The following is a 22,481-nucleotide window of genomic DNA, read 5'->3' on the forward strand; positions in this document are numbered from 1 at the left end:
GTACAGAGTCGCGATTCTCAGCATGGCTGATAGATGCATTGATAGTACCACCTGGAGCATCTATCACCCCTATGGTCCAGTCGAGGGCCACCATGGGGGACTGGAGTTCACCGTCCACACTGGCGGCAAAGCGCACTTGCATGCCTCGTAGTCTCTTCTCCTCATCAGCAGCATCCGCACCGAACAGATGCCTGTTGGATCAATCACAGGTTTCCCCATGAGCTTACACCTTGCATCCTGGAATGTGAATAGTCTCCACTATAGTGGGGCACATGGTTCAAGAAAGTTGATTGTTCGGCAGGAGCTACAGCCTGCCCTTGCCGGACGGATCGACATCTTGCTTCTGTAGGAGCACAAGCTCACCCCCACCCAAGCCCAGCGGGTTGGGAAGGTACTTCGGGGCAGCTCGCGCACTTACTAGGAGCACGCCATAGGTGCCCACGGCAAGAGTGGAGGCGTATGCACCTCTATTGGCCCGAGTCTCACCGCTTGTGTACGAGACCACAGGACGATAGTGGCAGGAAGGGTTCTATGGATCAGATTAGATATTGGGGACTCATGCATTGGAGTCCTCAATGTCTATGCCCCTACGGAGGTTAGGGCATGCAACAGGTTCTAGGTGGAGATGACAGATGGACTCCTAGAGGTGGACTCCTGGATCATTGGAGGAGATTTCAACAACCTGGAGGCTTTGGACGACCATCAAGGTAGAGGCAGAAACTACCAGGGCATGGCTCGAAAGGAGCAGGAGGCATGGGAGGTCTTTTTGCTTGCAGTCGGAGCACGTGATGCTTGGAGAGATCTTGCCTTCCACAGGAGGGAGAGGTCGTTGGACTTCTCTTGGGGATACAGGCAGCTAGGTGGAGTCCTGTTGGAGCGGTTGGATAGGTTTTATTTTAGAGAGTGGGGAGGCTCTCGTGGAGGCCAGATTGAGTAGTTGGCAGGCACCACGTTGTCCGATCATTGCCCAGTTCTCCTGACGCTTGACCCCCCAGCATTCACCCTAGACACACGATCCTGTCGGATCCCTAACTCGATCTATAGGAGGGAGGAGGTGACGAGACAGATAGAGCAGTTTTGGACCAAAGAGTGGGAAAGAAGGGACTAGATAACAGAGGAGGTTGCAGAGGTCCTAGCCGAGTCGAGCAAAATCTGCCAAGAGGCAGCCATACAGACCAAGCAGCAGTGTTAGGAGGAGGAGAGAGCACTTTGGCAGGACCTTGCAGCCACGCACAGATTATTGCAGGAGGCACTAGGGGATCCCACCCTCCACGCACAGGAGGTGCGCGCGCGAGCAGCCATTGCTGGCCTAGAGGACAAGCGCTCGGAGTTCTCTTTCCGAACCTTAGTAGCCTTCTGGGCGTGGAAGGGGGACACGATGTGCAGGGAGTTCTTCAAGTTGCACCAACCCTGCACCGCAAGAGAGTTGATACGCAACCTTCAGGATTAGTATGGGAGGACCCATTCTAGCCTAGACGAGGTGATTGAGATTGCCACCGACTATCACACATGCCTTTTTCAGCAGGAGACAGCTTCAGCTAGAGAACAGAGATGTAGATAGTAGGTATGGGATCACATCCCATCCCTCGTCACACAGGAGGTGGGACGCTCCCTCCTAGCCGCCTTCATAGAGAAGAAACTAGAGGAGGCTTTCCATACACAGGATGGGTAGAAATGCCCAGGGGAGGATGGCCTCTCTAAGGCCTTCTTCACTACCTACTGGGAAGTGGTGAAGGACCCCCTACTGAGGGCCTTCCCGGAGATTTTCACTTCAGGACAGATGCCAAGGAGTCTCTCGGCAGGTCTTATCAGTCTTCTCCCCAAAGGGGGAGAAGACCGATCTCCCCAACCGGTCTCCCCCAAAGAGCTTTCCCAGTGGAGACCGATCACCTTATTGTCAGTGGCCTATAAGGCACTGGCAAAGATGATTGGTAGGCGACTACACCCCGTGCTTCCTTATATCATCCATGACACACAGACATGCTTCGTCCAAGATAGGAGCATCCTAGACAATGTATCACCTTCTTTGAGGTGACAGAGTGGGCTCAGCACAGTGGGCAAAGACTGGCCGTACTACTCTTGGATTTCGAGAAAGCTTATGACAGGGTGAACTGGGATTTCCTAGAGGGCACCATGGTGAGGTTGGGTCCCCCAAGCTTGGATTCGTGGGGTCTCCGCCCTGTATAGATCATCCACCAGCAGGATTCTTATAGGCGGAAGGCGAGGAGAGGAGTTTCGGCTGGAGAGATCGGTTCGACAGGGCTGCCCCCTGGCCCCATATGCGTTTCTATTCTTCGCAGAGGTGATCTCACTTTCTCAGGTCACGTGTGAGTGGATTACGTGGCCTCCGACTTCTAGTGAGAGAGGAGACTAAGTTGCTAGACTCAAAGTACGCAGATAATACAGCCCTATACATAGAGGACGATGAGTTGATCCTGGAGAGAGTACGGGTGGCTCTTGACATGTTCTGCTCTGCAGAGGGAGCGAAAATCAACTGGCGAAAGTCGGTTGGTTTCCTCACAAACCCGGACTCCTGCACGGAGTGGGGCGTCCACCTGGGATTTAGATGGATGAGTAGAGGGCAGACCGTCCGGTACCTAGGGTTTCAGGTGGGACTCCACATCACTCCTGCCCAGCAGTTTCTTCCTCTCCTGGATTCTATTCGGAGGAAACTGACCTACTGGAGCACAGTTCGCCTCTCACTAGCCGGACGAGCCCTGTTGGTTGACCAGGTCCTCCTAGCGACGGCTTGGTACATCACCTCATGTTGGTGCTTCTCCTCATTGTGCGTAGGGCAGCTTCGCCGCCTAGTGCGGAATTTCCTTTGGTCAGGGTGTGATGGTTCCAGGGATTCCAAGGCCAAGGTGGCGTGGGCGACCATCATACGACATAGGTCAGAGGGAGGGCTTGGGATCATAGACCCAGAGTATCAGAGTATGGCCCTCTTGGGCAAGCTAGTTGTCCGCGGTCTCATACCAGGCAGGTAGACTTGGAAGGTCTTATTGTAGAAGGGCCTTCAGGACTGTAGACCGAAGCTTGGTGGTGTGATGGATCTTCACGTCTGCCCAGATCACCCCTCCAAGATCACCTTTCCTTCGCAAGTTACTCCGCGTGTAGCAGGGCCTTTAAAAGGCCTTAATCCAGAGCCCCCCAGGCTAGAGGAGCAACTAGACCATCACCTAGTGATTTGGAACCCCCAGGTCAAAGATCGGGAAGGGGCACAAATAGGTGAACGCCCCCACATCTAGTGGGCTAGGTGGGAGGCCTGCCCGGCTTGTGCCATCAGGACATGGTGGGAGGTGTACAGGATGGCAGACGAGGAGGTGTTGTAGTGAGTATCAGGCTGCCAGAGAGGAGTGGAATTCAGGAGAAGGGAGATAGACGCAACAATACCTCTAGAGTGGCTTGCTTCCCCGAAACGAGAGCCAATAGAGCCCGGGGAGGTATGGGCAACTAGGTTTTCACCAGCAGGCATCCCCCTTCAGGTAGCAGGTAGAGTGGGTGGTGCCCCATAGGGGACTTTCTTCGTCGTTCAAGAGGGGGGACGTTTGGCCCTTGAGAGAGGGCAGCAGGATGAGGGGATTGCCGCCCTTTCTTGGAGGAGGATTCAGGTGGTCGGCCTTCAGGGGAAGACATGGCGACTGGACCCCTATGTTTTCTTGAAGGAGCTCAAGGAGTGGCACCTTTGGATCTGAGAGGGCAGACCACTTGATGAGCTAGAGTGGGATCCAGGAGAGTGGCTATAGGCGGCCTCTGCGGTCTCTAAGAAGCCACCCAAGTTCCTAGAGTACACTACCAAGAAGCCACCCAGGTTCCTAGAGTACGCTACCAAGATTGGCAGATATGTACTGATGCAGGAGGATATGGACTGGGCGCCGTCATGTAGCAGGCACTGGGCGGAGCACAACATCACGGAGCCGTTCCGACGGGCCTTCTGCCGCTGCCTATGGGATAGCTGGATGTCGAGAAGGGTGTCGTATTTCTTATGGCTGGTGGCACATGGAGACTTGGCAGTGGGAAGTTGGCTTGCCCAAATGCAGAAGAAGGGAGGTTGTAAGTGTTGCACACAGCAATCTCTGGAAACCCCAAAGCACTGCCTTTGGTCATGTGAGGAGGCGCAGCTCGTGTGGAGAGGAGCATGCCGCATCCTTTGCCGTATAGCACCCAGCCTTGGGTGTATCTCATGGGGAGCTTTCTGTTGGCAGGCAGTTAGCCAAGGCCGTCAGCTTTTGTATGAGGCCGGGATACAGGACACGATTTTCAGTATCGAGGCAGGGTCATGCACATTGGCCAGTTTGGAGGCTCTACCCATCTGCGAGGTACTGGAGCCCACAGCAGACCGCTCGAAGGTATGGGAGATCATAGGAAGTCTTATTGGATGGCATATCTAGAAGGCGCAGTGTCAGGAGGCTTTCGGCGGAGGAAGACTTTCAACACATGTGACCTTAGTAGAGCTTTGGACCTCCATCATCCACTCTCTCCTCGGCCAATGGGATCAGGTGTAGGGCGAGTTCACGGCTCATCAGGAGCTCCGAGGTCACTTCATGCGCACTTGGGGTGGCCAGGGTCTGTTCTTGGTGATGCAGGCAGGCAGCCCTAGTTGGCGATATACCCCCCCCCATGGCTTCTTGCCCCCATCCCCCCCAGACCGCTTTGAGAGGCTTGTATACATGATGTATTGGTGACTTTGCATCAGCTCCAACTAGTCTGTTGAGCATGAGCACTCTATTGTAATCAATTTTTTTTAGTAATATAATCAGCCACATTTTACTTGAAAAAAAAAAGCCATAGAGCCAAACAAGCTCACCCCTAAGCTCGAAGCTAGCAAATCTTTGGATCATGATCACAACCCAAGGGTTGGTGTCCCATACCACCAGCTCACACCATCCCAATGTTCAAATTCGTCGGCCACTAACAGGCAAAGAGTCCAAGAGTGGTGATCACACAATGAATGTGCACAATAGGACCTTGAGTCCTATAAATAGGACTTGGCTTCCCTAACCCCAAAGTGCCCTTAGTACATTTGCACTAAGTCACTTCATAACCACTATGATCAATGCTACTAGTGCCCATCCAGATGTCCCAAGATGTAAACCCTCCCGCCCCTCCCCCTCTTTGCCCCTTTTAGCCTCAACCATGGAGAGCAAGGAGCTCCATACCCTTTTTACTTCCCTTTGTTAGCAGTCGAGTCGCCCTTACACACAGCACTTTCCCCCAATATGCGCAACTTCTCCTTAGCACCAGCAGCATGCAACACTTCTCCCCAACATGCATAGCTTCTCCCACAGGAATTTTTTTGTTTCAATCCTTGGTCCTACATGGGATTTGTGGGTTAGGTGAAGTTCTCACTTCTTGTGGAGGACGTCTTATAGGACCAGGTGTCAAAGCATGTCTCTTAGTGGTTGGGAGAGACTGGGCTAGAGTTTTGACTGCATTAGTGGCAGAGGTCCATGATGGACATTAATTGGAGGCACGAGGTAGAGAATATCCTCATTTGGGGTCCGCCACAGTGGATATTACCTATGGGTGTTCGCACAAGTTGACCGATTCTGCCAGGCTTCGAAGGTGTGCCTCTAAGCCTTTTTTTTTTTGCAAGTAAAATGTGGCTGATTATATTACTCAAAAAAACTATTTACAACGGAGTATTCATGCTCTATAGACAAGCTAGAGCTGAGTGATGAGGTCACAAATACATCATGTATACAAGCCTCTCAAGGCGGTTTGGGGGGGATGGAGGCAAGAAGCCATGGAGGGGGGGTGTATCACCATCTGGGGCTGCCTACTTGCATCACGAAAAATAGGTCTTGGCCGCCCCAAGTGCGCATGAAATGACATCCGAGCTCCTGACGAGCCCTGGACTCGCCCTGCACCTAATCCCATTGGCCGCGGAGGGAGTGGATGATGGAGGTCCAAAGCTCTGCTAAGGTCGCCTGTACTGAGAGTCTCTCCGCCGAAGGCCTCTTGATACCGCGCCTTCCAGATATGCCAACCAGTAAGACTCCCCATGATTTCCCATACCCCAGAGCGGTCTGTTGTGGGCTCCAATACCTGGCGGATGGGTAAAGCCTCCAAACCAACCACTGCACACGACCCTGCCTCGATCATGAATATTGTGTCCTGCATCCCGGCCTCATAGAGAAGGTGACAGCCCTGGTTGAGCGCCTGCCAGCAAAAAGCTCCCCATGAGATACATCCAAGGTTGGGTGCTATACGACGAAGGATGCAGCATGCTCCTCTCCACAGGAGCTGCCCCGCCTCACGACCAAAGGCAGTGCTTTGGGGTTTCGAGAGGTTGCTGTGTGCATCGCATACAACCTCTCTCCTTCTGCATCTGGGCAAGCCAGCTTCCCACCGCCAAGCCTCCATGTACCACCAGCCATAAGGTGTGCCTCTAAGCCTAGCTTCTAGATGCTTTTGTTGTGAGTCAAAGTGTGACCATCACCCCCCTCCTCTATCTTAGGACCACCATGGAGAATGGAGTTTGCCCTCTAGGCTAGCCACCAAGCACCAGTGCATGTCATGCAAATCTCCTTCATCCACACCAAGCAAATGCTTGTTTGGCAAACCTTTAGACTTTTCCCAAGTGTGCACCTAGCATCATGAAACGTGAACAACTTTCACGATAGTGGAGCAAGAGGCCCCAAGGTGAGGAAGGTACTCTCAAGCAAGTCATACTAACTGGGAGTATTCTATCGGCGCCCACAGCAAGAGAGCTGGAGAGTGTACTTTGATTGGCTTGAGCTTGACATCTTGAGTGTGTGACCATGACACAATTGCAGCCAAGAGAGTACTAAGAGTCATGCTTGACATTTGGGACTTGTGCCTTGGAATCCTCAACATCTATGCACCCACAAAGGTTGGTGTACATTTGGGATTTTGGCTGGAGATTGTAGCAGGTTTGCCCAAGGTGGACTCTTGGATTGTTGGAGTTTCTTCAACAATTTGGAGACATTAAAGGACTAGAAAGGCCAAGGCAGGGACTTCCAAGCATGGAAAATGAGGAACAAGAGTCCTAGGGGACACCTTTATTCTTGCAATTGAAGCTCAAGATGCATGGAAGGATCCTATCTTCTGTAAGTGCAATGGATCCCTAGTCTCTCTTAGGGATACATGTGTCTAGACACTGCTCATTTGCAGCAGTTGGTGTTGGGTTTTACTCACGCCTATGCTCACACAAGAGTTTCAATGATCCGCACGTAGGACACTAGGGCACTTTTTACTCTCCATAAGAGAGGTTTTTCTCCCCGGTCACATTATTTTTCATTTGTGTATTTATAATACACATTTTGGTCACTTACTGCACATTGCACGATTATAGTTGGCCATGGCACTCACCAAGAAGCCATAGAACTTCTTGGCCTACATGCCAGGGTCAAAAGACATTTTCTCAAACAAGAGGAGATGGACTAGGTTCTTGTGTGGTTGGCATTGAGTGAAGCACAACATCAAACAAATGCTTTTCACTGAATTTTTTGGTTACATTTGTGGATAGCTAGAGGCCATGGAGGGTGTCCTATTTATCTAGCTTCTCACACATAGGAGCTTGGCAATTTGAAGCCAGTTGACCCAACTGCAGCAGGATGGTGTTTGCAAGGGATCGCCCATAGCAGCACTTGGAAACTCCAAACACACTTTGGCAAGGTAGCTCAATTGGTGTGGATAGGAGTTTGTTGTATTCTCTTCCGTGTGGTGCCTAGCCAGGGGTGCATATCTTGGGGGACCTTTTCTAGCAGGGAGTGAGCTAGGGGTGCCACATATTGTAAGAGGCTTGCCATGATCCTCATCATTGAGGTAGGTTCTTATGTTGTGGTCAGCCTCGATGCATTGCCCCTGTGCTAGGTATTGGAGCCCATTGTGGCATGCTCTAGGGTGTGGGAGATTATTGGCAGCCTCAATAGATGATACATCTAGAAGGCACACTGTTAGCTAATTTTTGACAGCAAATGCCTATCTGTATATGCGACCTTGGTAGAATACTAGACTTCCATCATCCACTTCCTCTACACTTGTTCTTCACAACGTAGGCTGGCAGCTGTAGGTGGCAGTACACTTCTCCATGGCTTCTTTCCCCTGTATCCCCCAAACCCCCTTGAGAGGCTTGTATTTATGTTTGCTTTGTGATTTTGTTTTAGCTTCTGCTTAGATTGTAGAGCATGTGTACTTCGTTGTAAAAACCTTCTAAGTAATTTAATTAGCCACATTTTTCACCGGGAAGAAAATGGCAAGATCAAAACTAGTAGTGTCATAAGGCTTCTCGGCCACAAACTTGGGTGGAGAATGCAGCCCATGTCCCAAAAACCCTCAAAAGGGTAGCCAATTACATAATAAAATTACCTCCCCCTTTTCAAATGCATGTGATGAGGTCTCTGTGAGCATTTCCCAAGTTCAAGAGGAGATTGTCTTGTGTGATATGTGTACATCCGTAGCCATCCCTTCAGGTAAGCTACTATGGATCGATTCATAGACCCATTCAATGGCTTCAGCTGCCTTCGCCACCACCACCATTGGGTGCGAGAGGCCCAAGAGACAAGCACTCTTGTTGAGGCTAGAGGAGGTGTCTCAAGCCCACTGTCATTTCTTTGGGAGCAGCAAAGGAATGTAGAGGTATGCACCATCATTGAGTGCAATCTCCCCTTCCACAATCTTAGAATGGATAGACAGAGCAGGATTGAGAAGGCCACAGTTGCTGTGGGATCATGTGAGGGATGGCATGGAGTTACACAAACATGTTTATAGAAAAGCTAGATGTAGAGAGGGAGAAAATTAATAAGTACCTCGAGCTGCTTTTTGCCAGTTGGGTGAAGTATGGATGCACACGTACTTTTTGTAGGTTGTGGATGTGCTTGTCAAGGGAAAAAGAAGAACTAAGGCATTCATATATAAGCACATCCAACAAGCCATCATAAAGGTGAGTCTATACTCTTGATTCTTGAACCTTTAATCTCAATATTAGTCTGTAAATAATTTCAGGATTCTATCTATTCATTACCTCATTTCCTACCTACTCTTTATACCTACCCCTATCTCTCGGCTCTATCTTTATCTCTACCTTTTTAACTAGGAAACATGTTATGCATATAGACTCCTGCTAGTAATGGGGTCCAAGTTGGCATCTAAAATGCTTCCAATTGTTGGGAAGATGGGACGAATTGGGAACTAGATCGCTTTCTCCATGAATTGAAAGAGGGATTGAGTGTTTGTACAAGCCACTAGTTTGGGGCTTTTCACCCAGAGATCATATATCACTTGGATGTATGGTGGAGCCCATGCATCAGGTGTTTCACGTCTTATTAGAGTGCCGGAGATTGCTCATCCATACTTAAAGATACCAATTTCATTTGGTTCACACCATCTATGTTCTAAAACTATATGCACAGATTTTGTCAGCATTTGGTAATCAAATCGAGAAACCCACGTCAAATGCTTGAGAAGCGGCGAGATTAACGGTGCATAGGCTGGTTTTATTGAAGAAGGATTATCCATAACTGAATTTTTCTGTTCCCTCTGCAAATCCTGAGAAATGAGGCTCTCATAATTTGCATCCTGTATATACAAGCTGATCTTCAAGATTTTTAAAGCTTGAAATGTGTCCACTTATGGGATCATCTTCTCTAGAAGAGCAAGGCTGATATGTGAGTGCTATGTCAGCCATGATCATTAATGTATGACAACAACATTTTTTGTCAATTTCCTGGTACTTTCTAAATTCTGCTTTAGAAAGAAATCTCATATGTAAAGATTTTCACACACTTATACAGTAATGTCCACTTTTTGTTGTCTTTGAAAAATTGCATCCTTATATTCAGATCTGTCACATAAAACCTGCATACCTCCTAGGAAGGAGACATGCAAACCCCTTTCTAACACAATATCAGAACCCGAGGTTTTAACCTACATGTTAAGACCCAAGCAAAAGGTTGGGTTTAAATACTCACCCTTTGAGAAAGTTTCTGACAGAAGAGGGAGACTGGAGGTCCTTAACATTTTGGGTTTGAGACAGTCAGACCTTTTTGGTGATCATGAAATTCAGCAGACAGTGGTGCTGACAACATGAAATACGCAATGCCCGGGGAAGGAGAGTTACACCACCTCACCATCTTTTGTAACATCCTTGATATTGGAAGAATAAAGTTGGAGATGCTAAGTTCTGCTGTCATGAGAGGGAGGATCATATGTACTGTCTGTTAATGTATCAAGCTCATGGATTTTAATGTAACATAATTGGAGTCTCATAGTACATGAAAGAATTTCATTTCCATAGAAAGTCATCATTAGCATTTTTTATCTTATCTTTATGAATATTAAAAGAAATGTTTCCATTATACTCAGTAAACATTGGTTGTGAATCAAGGTTCTTATAATATGAGAAAAACAATTTCATGGTGTGTATGTATTGTTTCAAATGGCAGGTCTCCTGTTTGGCCTATGATACTTGCAAATGTCTTTGAGCAAACTGTTGATGTCTTAGAGAATGCGCAGGTTAGTACACTATATCTAAAGTGCAAATGTATAGCCAGTTTAGTATCACCTTTTATTGTGATTCACATTCAATTTCTCTCATTACACTGGCAGACTTTTGAGAAATTGGTGATCTTTGATTCAGAATTTAGTATCGGGGAAAGGCTGTATTCATGTACTCCTAAACCATGATTCCAATTCTTCCAGGATGTTGGAGTTATAGGTGCAGCTCTGGTGGCTGGGAAATGGTTGGGCTGGCATTCTACCTTATCTGCAGATGGTATGCAACTTATTGAGCTACTGTAACAGCCTTGCAGGAAATTTTGTTTTATGATGACCTATTTTTGAATCATACTATTTGGATACTGTAGAAAGGAGGGCCTTGTGGATGCAAATGTCTTTTGGTTCAAATAGAACACTGCTGTGCATGAAAGGGCCTCAATGGATTTCTTGTCACTATTATTGCAAGAATTAATTGTTTTTCAAACACTATTTCATGATTGTACTCTCATGCTAAAATAGGGGTTCTACACTTTCCCTGGTAACAGTCCTCTGATGGTTTTCAGAAAGAGTCTGCCTAGCATTGTGCAGCTCTAGGGGACCCCTCTGATGGTTTTCAGAAAGAGTCTGCCTAGCAAGATTGTGCCTAAAGACGATCCAAGATGCTGTTATCCCAGGTTGGGAAAGGTGTTGGCTACTTCTAGGCTGCTTGAGGGGCCTGACAAGAAATTGCAAAGGGCTAAATTTAACAGGATGGTGAGATTGTGCCTAAAGACGATCCAAGATGCTGTTATCTCAGGTCAAGTGAGGGTTTATCCTGTCCACCGCATTTGCCAGTACTTCTGAATTCCAAGAGATTACAGGTTCCTCTGATCGACCTTGGAGGACTGCCCTCAAAGGCACTCTTTCTTGTATGCTCCTTTACCCTTATCGCTATGGTTGGATTGGGCATTTGTGCAACATGAGGATTTTCTAAAGTGATTAGCTAATCAAATTTACCACCAAATGGTAGAGGATAAGAGATGGATTATAGAAAACACTAACAAAGTTTGGTCGACAGTACAGCTAAGTGGAGGGATTGCTTGCTTTGATTATGGAAGTCAAAACTTCCCTATCAAGGGAAAGGTTTCCTTTGGAAGCTTCTCATTGGGGGTCTCCCCACAAGCAATGTGCGCTTCCAAATGTCCAAGATGCGGGACATGACACCACCCTTAGCTCTTAGCCTAAGGATGTGCTTGTGCAATCCACTGTGGCTAGCTCAATTGATGCTCGATTTGCACAAGTGAATGCATAAAGGTCAACAAAAGACATGACCACTTTTGATCTACTTAAGGACTTGACACCGCAGTCTACCAGTAGTAGCTAGTCCACTAAACTAGCCGCTACTACTTCCAATCAGGAATCAAAGCAGTCATAGCCTTTGGCTGTGATGATGCCCCTTGCAAAACATGTCCTTAGCAATTCACCTGCGGAAGAGATGTCCTAACCAACATCCTTGACACCTCCAACACTTCCAAAGGTGCAGATTAGCTGGTCTCAGTCACTGGACATGTAGCTATGCTGATGATTGATATTGGACTCTAGGTAAAACAATGTGTTTATTATCGTTGTGTCATCACTGAGATCCAAAAAAGTGGTTCTGGAGACCCTTGATAACCCTCAAAGGTTAAACCAAATGCTCAAGAGATTTAGAGTTGGGAGAGGAGTGTGGAAAGCTCAAATAATCTTGAATAGCACCCTTCATTCTTCCAACATGTGGTAGTTAGTACATCGCACCTTGCTGTACTTTTCTAGATCCTGTGTGTGAATTTACACTTAGGGCTTTGAGGTCAAGTTTGCTGCTGCCATCATCAAGGCCTTGAAATCTGTCTCCTCATGCTTGTTCCACATAGCCTTGTGAGCATTGAAGAGAGGTTGAGGCTGTCACTAGAATTTGAACTTACACTTACCATTTCAACTAAAGCCTTCAATCTAGTATCCCCATCTCTGGGCATGGTGGCCATTGCATTTATACTGTAAGGATACGCGCATGTGCTGAAGGTAGGTCCTTGTGACACTAGGGCAGAATCAAGGATTGAGTCCAGACTCTTTGAAATTTTGAGTTTTCAAGGTTGAAAATGTCGAATTCTCAATTTAATGAATGTTTGGCGAAAGTTTTTGCCAAAGTTTGTGCAAGCACATATGTTTTCAAGTGCAGTGAGGCCTATATGACATATTGGGGCTAAATTTAAATAGCAAGTTAAAATGTGTGATCAGTTTTGGAAGGGCTTATTTGCCATTTTCAGCTCTCTTTTTTGTTGTGAATAAGCTTGAATTACTGAATCGAGATATTTACAAAGAGCCTTTTGACCAACCAAGCAAACTCAAAGACATGTAGAAAACAGCACATGAAGGCAAAAGGCTTCAGAAAACACAGGGCTATCACAAAATGAGGACAAGTGGGGTGGAGTGGATGGTATCCATTCATGGAGCATCCACATCTTTGAAGATCGCATTGCAGAAACCAGGGAACTATCTTGCCACAATAACCATCCTTGTGCACAGTCCATATGACCATGGATATTTGAGGCAGTATAAAAAATGAATGCATTGCTTGTCCAATAGATGTGCCAAAGACCCGTCAAGCACAAAAAACAAAAGAGACCTGCATGCTGCAGCTATAAATGGCCATGGAAGTATCTTGCTCAAAACCCAAGAATGGATGATTGTTCTCTAACAAGTCCTCTCTCTCTCTTTTTTCATGAAGATAATTGAATTAAGTAGCAATATTTACATCAGACCATCAGGTCGGCCAAGAAAATAGAGCAGACACAAATCACCAAGACTCTAACACTCAAATATCACACAAAGGACAGCTGGTGTGGAGCGAACAATCGAGCACGCAACACATCCCTAGTTGAAAGACCCCCAATAAGCAACCTTAGACTTCCAAAGTTGGAGGAATCTTTCCTGCCACTTCTTTTTGCTATCCCAAATATGCCATAATTTATTAGCATTTCCGATGATTCATCTCTTGACCTCAACCATCTGATGATAGATTTGATTAGCTGACCTTTTCTCAAAATCATCAGAAAGCACAAACATCCAATCTCGCCAGGGAGACGATGGCTATAAAGTAGGCAAAGGAGAGAACCTCTGAAGCTTGTCATGTATGGACGACCAAATGTCATGATAACCACAAGGCACCCAAAAGTGCTAACGAATACACCGGAAAGAATAGAGACAGGGCTACCCAAGAATAACACCATCATGGACTGTTTGCAACCTCAAACGAGCCATGTGATTAAACTTATCTCGTAGCAAATCTTTATCAGGCCAATCCAACAACCTGGAGGTAGCTAGCACTTCTCCTTGCAACGCATTTTCCTCCTTACGAAGATCAGGAGGGTACCAAACTGCAAAACATAACATCTCCTACCAGAATGCAATCAAATGAGAAAGGAAAAAAGACCGGGAGACCTTAATAGGGACCTTAATAGGCTTTGTAGAGTTAAGTGCATGCCACCAAGAAACTTAAATAATTGTGCTACCATGAGAGATGGCAGTCTCTTCTATGATAAATTTTGCAATATCTGACGAGGGATGACTCTGAACACACAATGCCTACAAAAGGGCGAGTCTCAAAGCAACCATATGCAAACTTTACCTTGATAAGGAATCTCAGACTTCCACAGAAGAAATCGTTCCTGCCACTTCTTTTTGTTGTCCTAAATATGTCATATTTTATTGGCCTTTCCAGTAACCCATCTCTTGGCCTTGACAATCTAATGATAGATTTGATTAGCCGACCTTTTCTTGAAATCATTAGGTAGCACAAACATCCAATCCCACCAAGGAGACAAGGACTGTAAAGCAAGCAATGGATAGTACCTTAGAAGCTGCTCCTATAAGAACAACCAAATGTCATTATAGCCATGAGGCACCCGAAAGTACTGACGAATGCACTGGAAAAAATAAAGACGGGGCTGCCCAACAATGACACAATCATGGACTGTCTCCAACCCCAAGCAAGCCATCCAATTAAATGTATCTCGTTGGAAGTCTTCATCGGGCCAGTCCAAGAACGTGGAGGTAGCCAGCACTTCTCCTTGCAGCAAATTCTCCTCCTCATAAAGATCAAGAGGGCACCAAAATGCGAAACGCTAGGATGCAATCAAATGAGAAAGAAGAAAAGACTGGGAGACCTTAATAGACCTCATGGAATTCAGCACATGCCACCAATAAACTTGAATAACCATGCGACCATGCGAGATACCAATCTTTTCAATGAAAATTTTTGCAATTTTAGTCCAGGGATGACTATACACACAAAAAACCTGCAAAATTGCCAATCTCAAAGTAACCATATGGAAATTAACATCTAATAAATCTGCTCCCTCCATCCGTTTAGGAGTAGTGACATAAGCTGCCAAGAAATCCACACTTGGCCCCAAACGATTCCCTTTCTTTTTCCACAACATGAAGTGGATAGGTTGAACAAGTTCCCAAAGAAACTTCTTAGTCCAAGAAAGTACGGGTAGAAAAAACGAGACCATATTGATCATGATGCATTGAACAACTTTAAGTCATGCATGAAGAGGCCAGCCTTGAGATTTCTAGTACATAAACCGATCATGTATATAGGATGACATCCAATCAAGCAAGGCATGAGGAGCTACATCCACGCCAATAGGATAACTCAAGTGTCGGGTGATATCTCCTTTAAAAATCACAGCTCCTTACCAATCCAAAGCTTGCAAATCACTCTCCATGCAAGAAATCAGTGTAGATTTCTGAGCATTAATATGAAGCCCCAAAGTTAAAGCAAAGAGATTCCACGTAACCATTGCCCTATTCACATTCGTCCAATCAGCCTTGAGAAACATAAAGGAATCATCAGCCAAAGATTGACCCAAAAGTTGGGCACCACTGGGAAGAGACAAACCAACCATCTCACCTTGATCAGCCAACTTATCCAACAAAGAGAGCATTGGGTGAGTGACTAAGGCAAATAACAAAGAATTGAGAGGGCAGCCTTTCCAAAGAGAAGGAGACAAGGCAATTTCATCAATGATCCCCCCATTAAGTACAATACGTGCCACAGCACCCTGACTAATGGTATCAACAAGAGAAGTCGTGTGAGGATCAAAGCCCATGGTAGACATCAACTGCTGCAAGAAAGACCAACTGACATAATCAAATGCCTTTTCAAGATCAAGCTAAAGCATAACAACCTGATGACCAGAGGCTTTGGAATAATCAATTCCCAATTGAACATTCAAAATAGTATGCATGATATTCCATCCCTTAATGAAACCATATTGGCGTGGATGAACCAAGTGCGTGAATACTTTCTGCAATCTATTGGCAATGATTTTAGAAAAGATTTTATACAAAGAACCCATAAGAGAAATGGGTCCTACATTGTTTCAAGGAAGTCGGAGAAGGAACCATGGGCAACAACCGAATCACTGCAATCTTCCAATCTAAGGCATCAAACCAAAATTTCAGACTTGTTGACACAGGAGAGTTAACGGGTCCTTAAGTTGCTCAACATGAGGTGAAAACAACTCATTAGGAAGCCCATCCCAGCCAGAGCTTTTCTTATGTGGTAAGTGGGATAGCACATCCTCCACTTTCAGCCTCTGAGATATTAGCCTCCATCAAGTCAACCCATTCAAACTTAACCCGATTACTAACCAAGTCACAAATATATCGACGAGCAGAGAGAACAGCATCAGAAAGGATCTCCTATAGACCCAACAAAGATTTATAATAGTCGATGCACATTTAAATAATGGAGACGAGTTCAGTAACCATTTCACCTTTCTCGTCCAATAAATACATAATATTTTCCCAACCGTATTTTTTGCGTAAATGAGCAAAGAACTAATGAGATTAACAGTTATTATCATGCAAAGCTTTCGCTTGGGCAAGCAATTTGTATTTAGCATATTCCACCTCTTGAAGAGATTGAACTCTACATTTCCACCATTCAATGCATCTAACCAAGTCATCAATAGTATCCTCTGATTGATACAGAGACAACAAGTGAGCCAACAAAGTTTGTAAATGCTGCAATTCAACTCGAAGAGAAAAAGCATGTTGAATACCATAGAGTCGGGACAACACACGTGCATTATCCCTAAAAACAACCCATGCTTCCATAACCCCAGATAGGACCCTCAAGCTAAAAGAAGCAATCTGTAAGAGGAAGAACAGATCGAAGCTCAGATGAGAGTACAATTGACAGTGAAGAGTATAAGAGCACGACACCCAATGCAATAGTCTGAAGTGTAAGGTGCAAGTACAAAGTGCAACCCTTAAACCTTAGGATTGTAAGAGGGTGTTCACACCTGAAGAGTGTAAAACACGATAAGTGCCCAAATTGTGTACTATAGACATATAAAATAAAAGAGATGAGTTTGGGGGGGGGGGGGGGGGGGGGAAACCTCGCATACTGAAGATCACCGACACTCCCCTGTGAACTTTAGGATGAGTCAAACCCAACAAATCCCCCTAGAATGAAAAGTAATCAATATACAAGGATCATCCACCAAAGGAGATCAAATTTAAAGCATTGTGAAATGCTTCAAATTTGTCATGAGAAATAGTTTTGGTAAAGATGTCTGCCACATTACTGATGGTAGGACAATAGACAAGGCTGATATCACCTACATGTAGCCTCTGTCTAACAAAGTGATAATGGATCTCAATATTTTTTCCATGTGCATGAAACACTGGGTTTCATGCCATTGCAATGGTACTCTCACTATGAGTGAACAAAGGAGTAGGCTCTGTGATAGATACGATACTTCCAAATCAGCTAACAAGCGTCTAAGCCAATACACATTGAACTGTGGTAGTGAAAGCTACCTTATATTTAGCTTCACATGACGATGTGGCAACAGTGGATTGTTTCTTGCTAAGCCAAGAGATGCAAGATGAGCCAAGAAAGAAACATTTGCCACTAGTGGAGTGATAAGAATCATAATCACGAGCCGAATCAAAATCACTGTAAGCATGTAAGTGCAATGGTCCTCCCTTGGCATAAAGCAATCCAAGAGTCCTAGTACCTTGCAAGTAAGGGAAAACACGCTTGACAACTTGCCAATGTGACATGCGTGGCTGATGCATATATCTGCTCAAGGCTGAAACTACAAACTGCATGTTTGGCCTTGTGTTGCATAAGTAAATAAAACATCCAGCTGCATGAGCATATGTATGGATATCAAACAAGTCACTACCATCATGCAATGACAGCTTCAGTCCAGGTTCCATTGATGTACAAATTGGCTTGCAATCTTGTAAGCAAACCTCCCAAGAAGTTTACCAATGTATCTCAACAATGACAATCCAATGCCTGTAGCATCATGAATGTACCGATTGCCCAAGTAATAGTGCAAAGGCCCCAAATTTGACGTCTCAAAAGTTTGCTGCAAATTTTGTTTGAATGCTGAAATATGATCAGCATGTGTCCGTGTAAGCAAAAGATCATCAACATATAGACATATGACCAATAAGGGTTCCCCCTCTTTACATACGTAATGGGTAGACTCTGATGAGTTGTTTATGAACCCTTGGTTGAGTAAAAAAGCATCAATCTTTTCATACCAAGCTCGAGGAGCTTGCTTCAAACCATATAAAGCCTTTTTCAGCTTGCAGACCAAGTGTTCAGATCCCTCAATTACAAAACCAATGGGCTGCTCTACATACACTTCTTCTTTAAGTTCCTTGTGTAAAAATGCAGTCTTTATATCAAGCCGATGCACAGTCCATCCATAATGGGCAACCAAAGCAACCATTGACCTAATGGTGGTCATGTGGGATGTAGGAGCAAATGTCTCCTCATAGTCAATGCCTTTCTTCTGTGCGTAGCCCTTAGCCACCACAAGCCTGGCCTTATATTTGTCAATGGATCCATTTGCATTCCTTTTCAGCTTATAGACCCACTTTGTACCAATGGCTTTCTTTCCAACACACAAGGACACTAAATCCCATCTTTGATTCTTTATGACTGAATCAAACTCAGCTTGCATTGTTGCCATCCAATGCAAACTATGTTATGCATCCTCAAAACATTCAGGCTCCTCATCATCAAATGTATTTGCTGCCATAACAAACTCCATGGTATGTGCACCATCATGCATACAAGATTGCCTTTTGGTACAATCAGCAACAAGAGCATCCAAGTGACTATATTTCATAGTCTGCAAATACCATCTAGGCAGCTATCTAGCCTCGTGACCATGTACAAGCTCTTGTTGAATTTCAAATTTAGCACCTTGCTGAGTATTCAGATCAGCCGTGGGCTGATTTTCTACATTACCCAATGGAGCAGTTGGCTGAACATTAAGTTCACTTGCTAAAGCTCTAGCTGTATCACCGAAAGAAATGGGCAGCAACCCTTCAAATACATCGTTGGCTGATATGTCTCAAAACCAACAAGGGATAACTCTGATTTTTCATCAAAAACCATATCCCTACTGACAAATACATTTTTAGAGATAGGATCATATAATCTATATCCTTTGCTCTCATTGTTGTACCCCACAAAAATGCATTTAACAGCCTTGTTATCCAACTTCTTCCCGAGTACCTTGGAAATGTGTGCATATGCAAGACAACCAAAAGTACGAAAATGTCCAACAGTAGGTTTCCAACTGTTCCAAGCCTCAAAAGGCATGACATTCTTTGATGCCTTGGTGGGGCACCTATTCAAGACATGGCAAGCACACATAACTGCTTCCATCCAAAAATTGTGTGGCAATCTCCTCACTTTCAGCATACACTTGGAAATCTCCATGAGTGACCGATTCTTCCTCTATGCAACCCCATTTTGGTATGGAGTATTAGTGTACTGATGAACAATGCCCTTCTGCTTCAAAAAAGAATTCAACATAGAGGACATGTATTCCCCCCCTCGATCCGAACGGAGAGCTTTACCCTACAGTTAGATTGATTTTCAGCAAGTGCTACAAAGCCAAAAATTCATCATACACTTCTGACTTTTTCACCCAAGATTAGACCCAACAAAAACAAGTAAAGTCATCATTGAAAGTGACAAAATTGTAACAACCACCCAATGGGATACATACATCTGAGTGCACAATCTATAATTTGGCAGCTGCTCTAAAAGCAACATCACGGGGAAACAAAAAACGATGCATTTTTTCCAAAATACATCCCTTGCATATATACTCAAGAGGTCTCTCCAAGAGAAGTAAACCATCAAGCATTTGTGTATGTTGCATAAGCATCAAGCTACCATAGTTGACATGCCCCATGCGAGCATGCCATAGTAATGGACTACACTATCAAGAGATGCCTTGGCCTTTCTCTCTTGGGGATACGAGGATTGAGAGAGACCATTCTGAGAGACAGAGCACAAGTTTGTAGAGCCTACACTGCTCACAAATTTCTTTACAAGGAGCACCTAGACAGCCTTAGACTAGACTCAGCCTACACTTGAGAGGAGTATTGAGGAGCCCCCTACACAACCTCAACTTACATCTACTTGAGAGACACTGATTGATCATGTAGTCCAACTTGGCTAATCCAAGCGTCCTAGAGCTCAACACATATGTTGGTGATGTATACACAAGAGTATACATCAAATCATTGCTCAAAACCTCCTAGGGTCTTCTCTACAATAGGACTCAGCATTTAGATTTAGATCTCTTTTGTTGTATTGTTTATCTCTAGACGCTTGTATCATTTTAGAGATACTTGTAACTTTGGCCTCATAGGTCATTTTGGCCTCTTGCATGCATTAATAAATCATTTCGATTCTCTCTTCTTTTTTTAATGGGTAAATGTATTAAGTGTAGAATTTACAAGACTCACATGACTATTGAAGATTGGATAGGGTGGCTAAAGAAATTGCAGCATGGCTACCACACTTTACTCATCATTGGTATTGTCTAGTAATCTTTTTGTGAGTAGCTCACTGACTATAAGGTCAACTTCTAGGGCGCTCTCCCTATCGGTGTTGCCTCTCATTGTGTTCCTACTTGACATGGCTAGGATCTTGTGAACCTCATTGCTCTTTCTCTTGATGCAACCTTTGAGCCCTTTGCTCCAAGCTATAACTTGCAATGTGCTGCAATGCTATCCTTGCCAATCTTCTCTCCTCCTTAAGGCCAGCTATGATATCGGATACGACCTTCACACTCGATGATGCTCAATTGCCCCAGTGACAAAGACTCCACAAGCGGCCGATATGATTATGACTTCAGAATGGGAATTAAAATTGGAAGCACTCTCGATAGTCTAATTATGCCAACCACCCCAAAGATGCAGAAAATGGAAGATTAGCATAGGTGATTGCACAGACTCTGCGAGTGTGGAATTGCCAAAAAACCAACCTCTTGGATACATGGATCCCTTGGCAACCAAACACCATATCAAGATAGTATAGACCATATGCACCATGGGATTGGGCAAGCCAAAAACCTATTACTAGATGTTTCCTCAACTATAGATTATAGTACAAAAGAAAAAGGAGGCATTGAAAATGTTACATCTCAAGATGGTAGAAACAAGCGGGAGACTACCCACAGACATTTGCCAAACAAACATGTTGCATTTTAAAGGGATTTATTAAGCCAACCTACCATTACTATACTTTTCCACCAAGCTCTACCTCTGTGGATTTTAGCCATGCATTATTTGTTGGGAATAAAGGGCCATCATGCCTTTTATATGTGCACGGGTGTAAACACACCCTTAGCACATTTGTACTTTCATATATATCTAAAACCTAAAGAGGTATACTATTCTTTTGTACCGAACATCAAAGGTGTCGTGCTCACTCTCCTTTCAACTGCTCTCTACTCTGTGTGTGTGTTATCCGTCATGTTCACTCTCTCAGCTCCGTCAGGCTCCATCAAACTGGTATCAGAACGGGTTATGAGCGTGAGGTAACTGACATGAGGTGACACACCTAAGGTAATAGGCGATAGTCAAGGTGTGCAGCAGTTAGGGCGAGTTGAGGAGGAGACGACATGCTAGGAAGACACGACAGGCAAGCGGACAGACAGGTCGCAACGGGACGGATAGACTGCAAGCGGCGGGCACGTCGGCAGGCAGCAGGCAGTCGAGGCAACAGGCCTCAGCCCAGGCAGCAAGTTCAACGTGCAATCAGGCACAGGTCAAAACGTCGAAATGTCACTTGTGCAATCAGGCGCAGGTCAAAACGTCACTCGTGCAGTCAGATGCAGGTCAAACGTCTTTTTTCCACGTCACAAGTAGGTCACACGAGCAGGTGACGGGCTGGCGATTGTAAACGAGGCAGATTCGTCACTTTTCCTTTGCAAAATTTTTTAATTTTTCAAAGGTTCCCTACAAGCAAGCCCTTTGCTCAGTGACGGGCATTCGTCCGTGTAAGCACGGTTCAAAATTTTTGGCAGATTTGTGCCAAAAATTTGGGGATTTGTCCAGATTTGATGTGAGCAAGACAAACAGTGATATCTGTCTTAGAAATTGCAGGAATTTGTGACATTTTCCCTCCGACATTTGGGGCTTTTCATGTACATGCAAGAATTGGGCTGAAATTTACCCAATTTCTCGACATTGATGCACATTGGACCTTGTGCAATTTGGGGCTTTTGCTGTTTGGGCGAAATTTGTGCGCCATTTGGTCTTTTTATGTACATGCGGGTTTAATTCCATACTTTTTGGACATCTAGCACTTGGAAAATTTTGGGGGTTTTGCTGAAATTGCTCTATTTTGGCAAAATTGGCATATTCTATGCATGTCAAAGACAGTGTAGATGTATGGTTGATGCTTTGAGCGTAAAAATTTTTGGGGCTTTTGACTGTGCGTGTCAAATTTTGTGCTCGTGAGTGCATGTACAACAGAAATTGCAGCTAAAATTTAGGACTTCTCATGTCATGTGATGTATTTGTCCTTGGAACAGCTATAATCAGTTGTGGAGTGTTGTAGCACAAGGTTTAGTGCTTCTGAAAATTTAATTGCAGATCTGAAATTTCTGCTTTTACGTGGTCATTTATTGCTGGTTGGTACTTGTTTATACCTTGGT

General features: G+C 45.0%; 1 protein-coding gene across 3 annotated transcripts in view; it reads left to right on the top strand.

Annotated features, from left to right (window-relative positions):
• The window catches only part of LOC148027351 (uncharacterized), a 143,924-nt gene that overhangs the window by 111,346 nt on the left and 10,097 nt on the right, over positions 1-22,481 (top strand). For all 3 annotated transcript variants that reach the window (XM_087691915.1, XM_087691914.1, XM_087691916.1), the window contains exons 17-18: positions 10,410-10,479; positions 10,666-10,738. In XM_087691915.1, coding sequence (XP_087548041.1) covers positions 10,410-10,479; positions 10,666-10,738 — 143 coding nt within the window. The remainder of the gene's footprint in view (positions 1-10,409; positions 10,480-10,665; positions 10,739-22,481) is intronic.

Source organism: Lygodium microphyllum, chromosome 13 (genome assembly GCF_053477565.2).
Source record: "Lygodium microphyllum isolate KBCC chromosome 13, Lygodium_microphyllum_v1.1.10, whole genome shotgun sequence".
In the NCBI taxonomy this organism is placed as follows: Eukaryota; Viridiplantae; Streptophyta; class Polypodiopsida; order Schizaeales; family Lygodiaceae; genus Lygodium; species Lygodium microphyllum.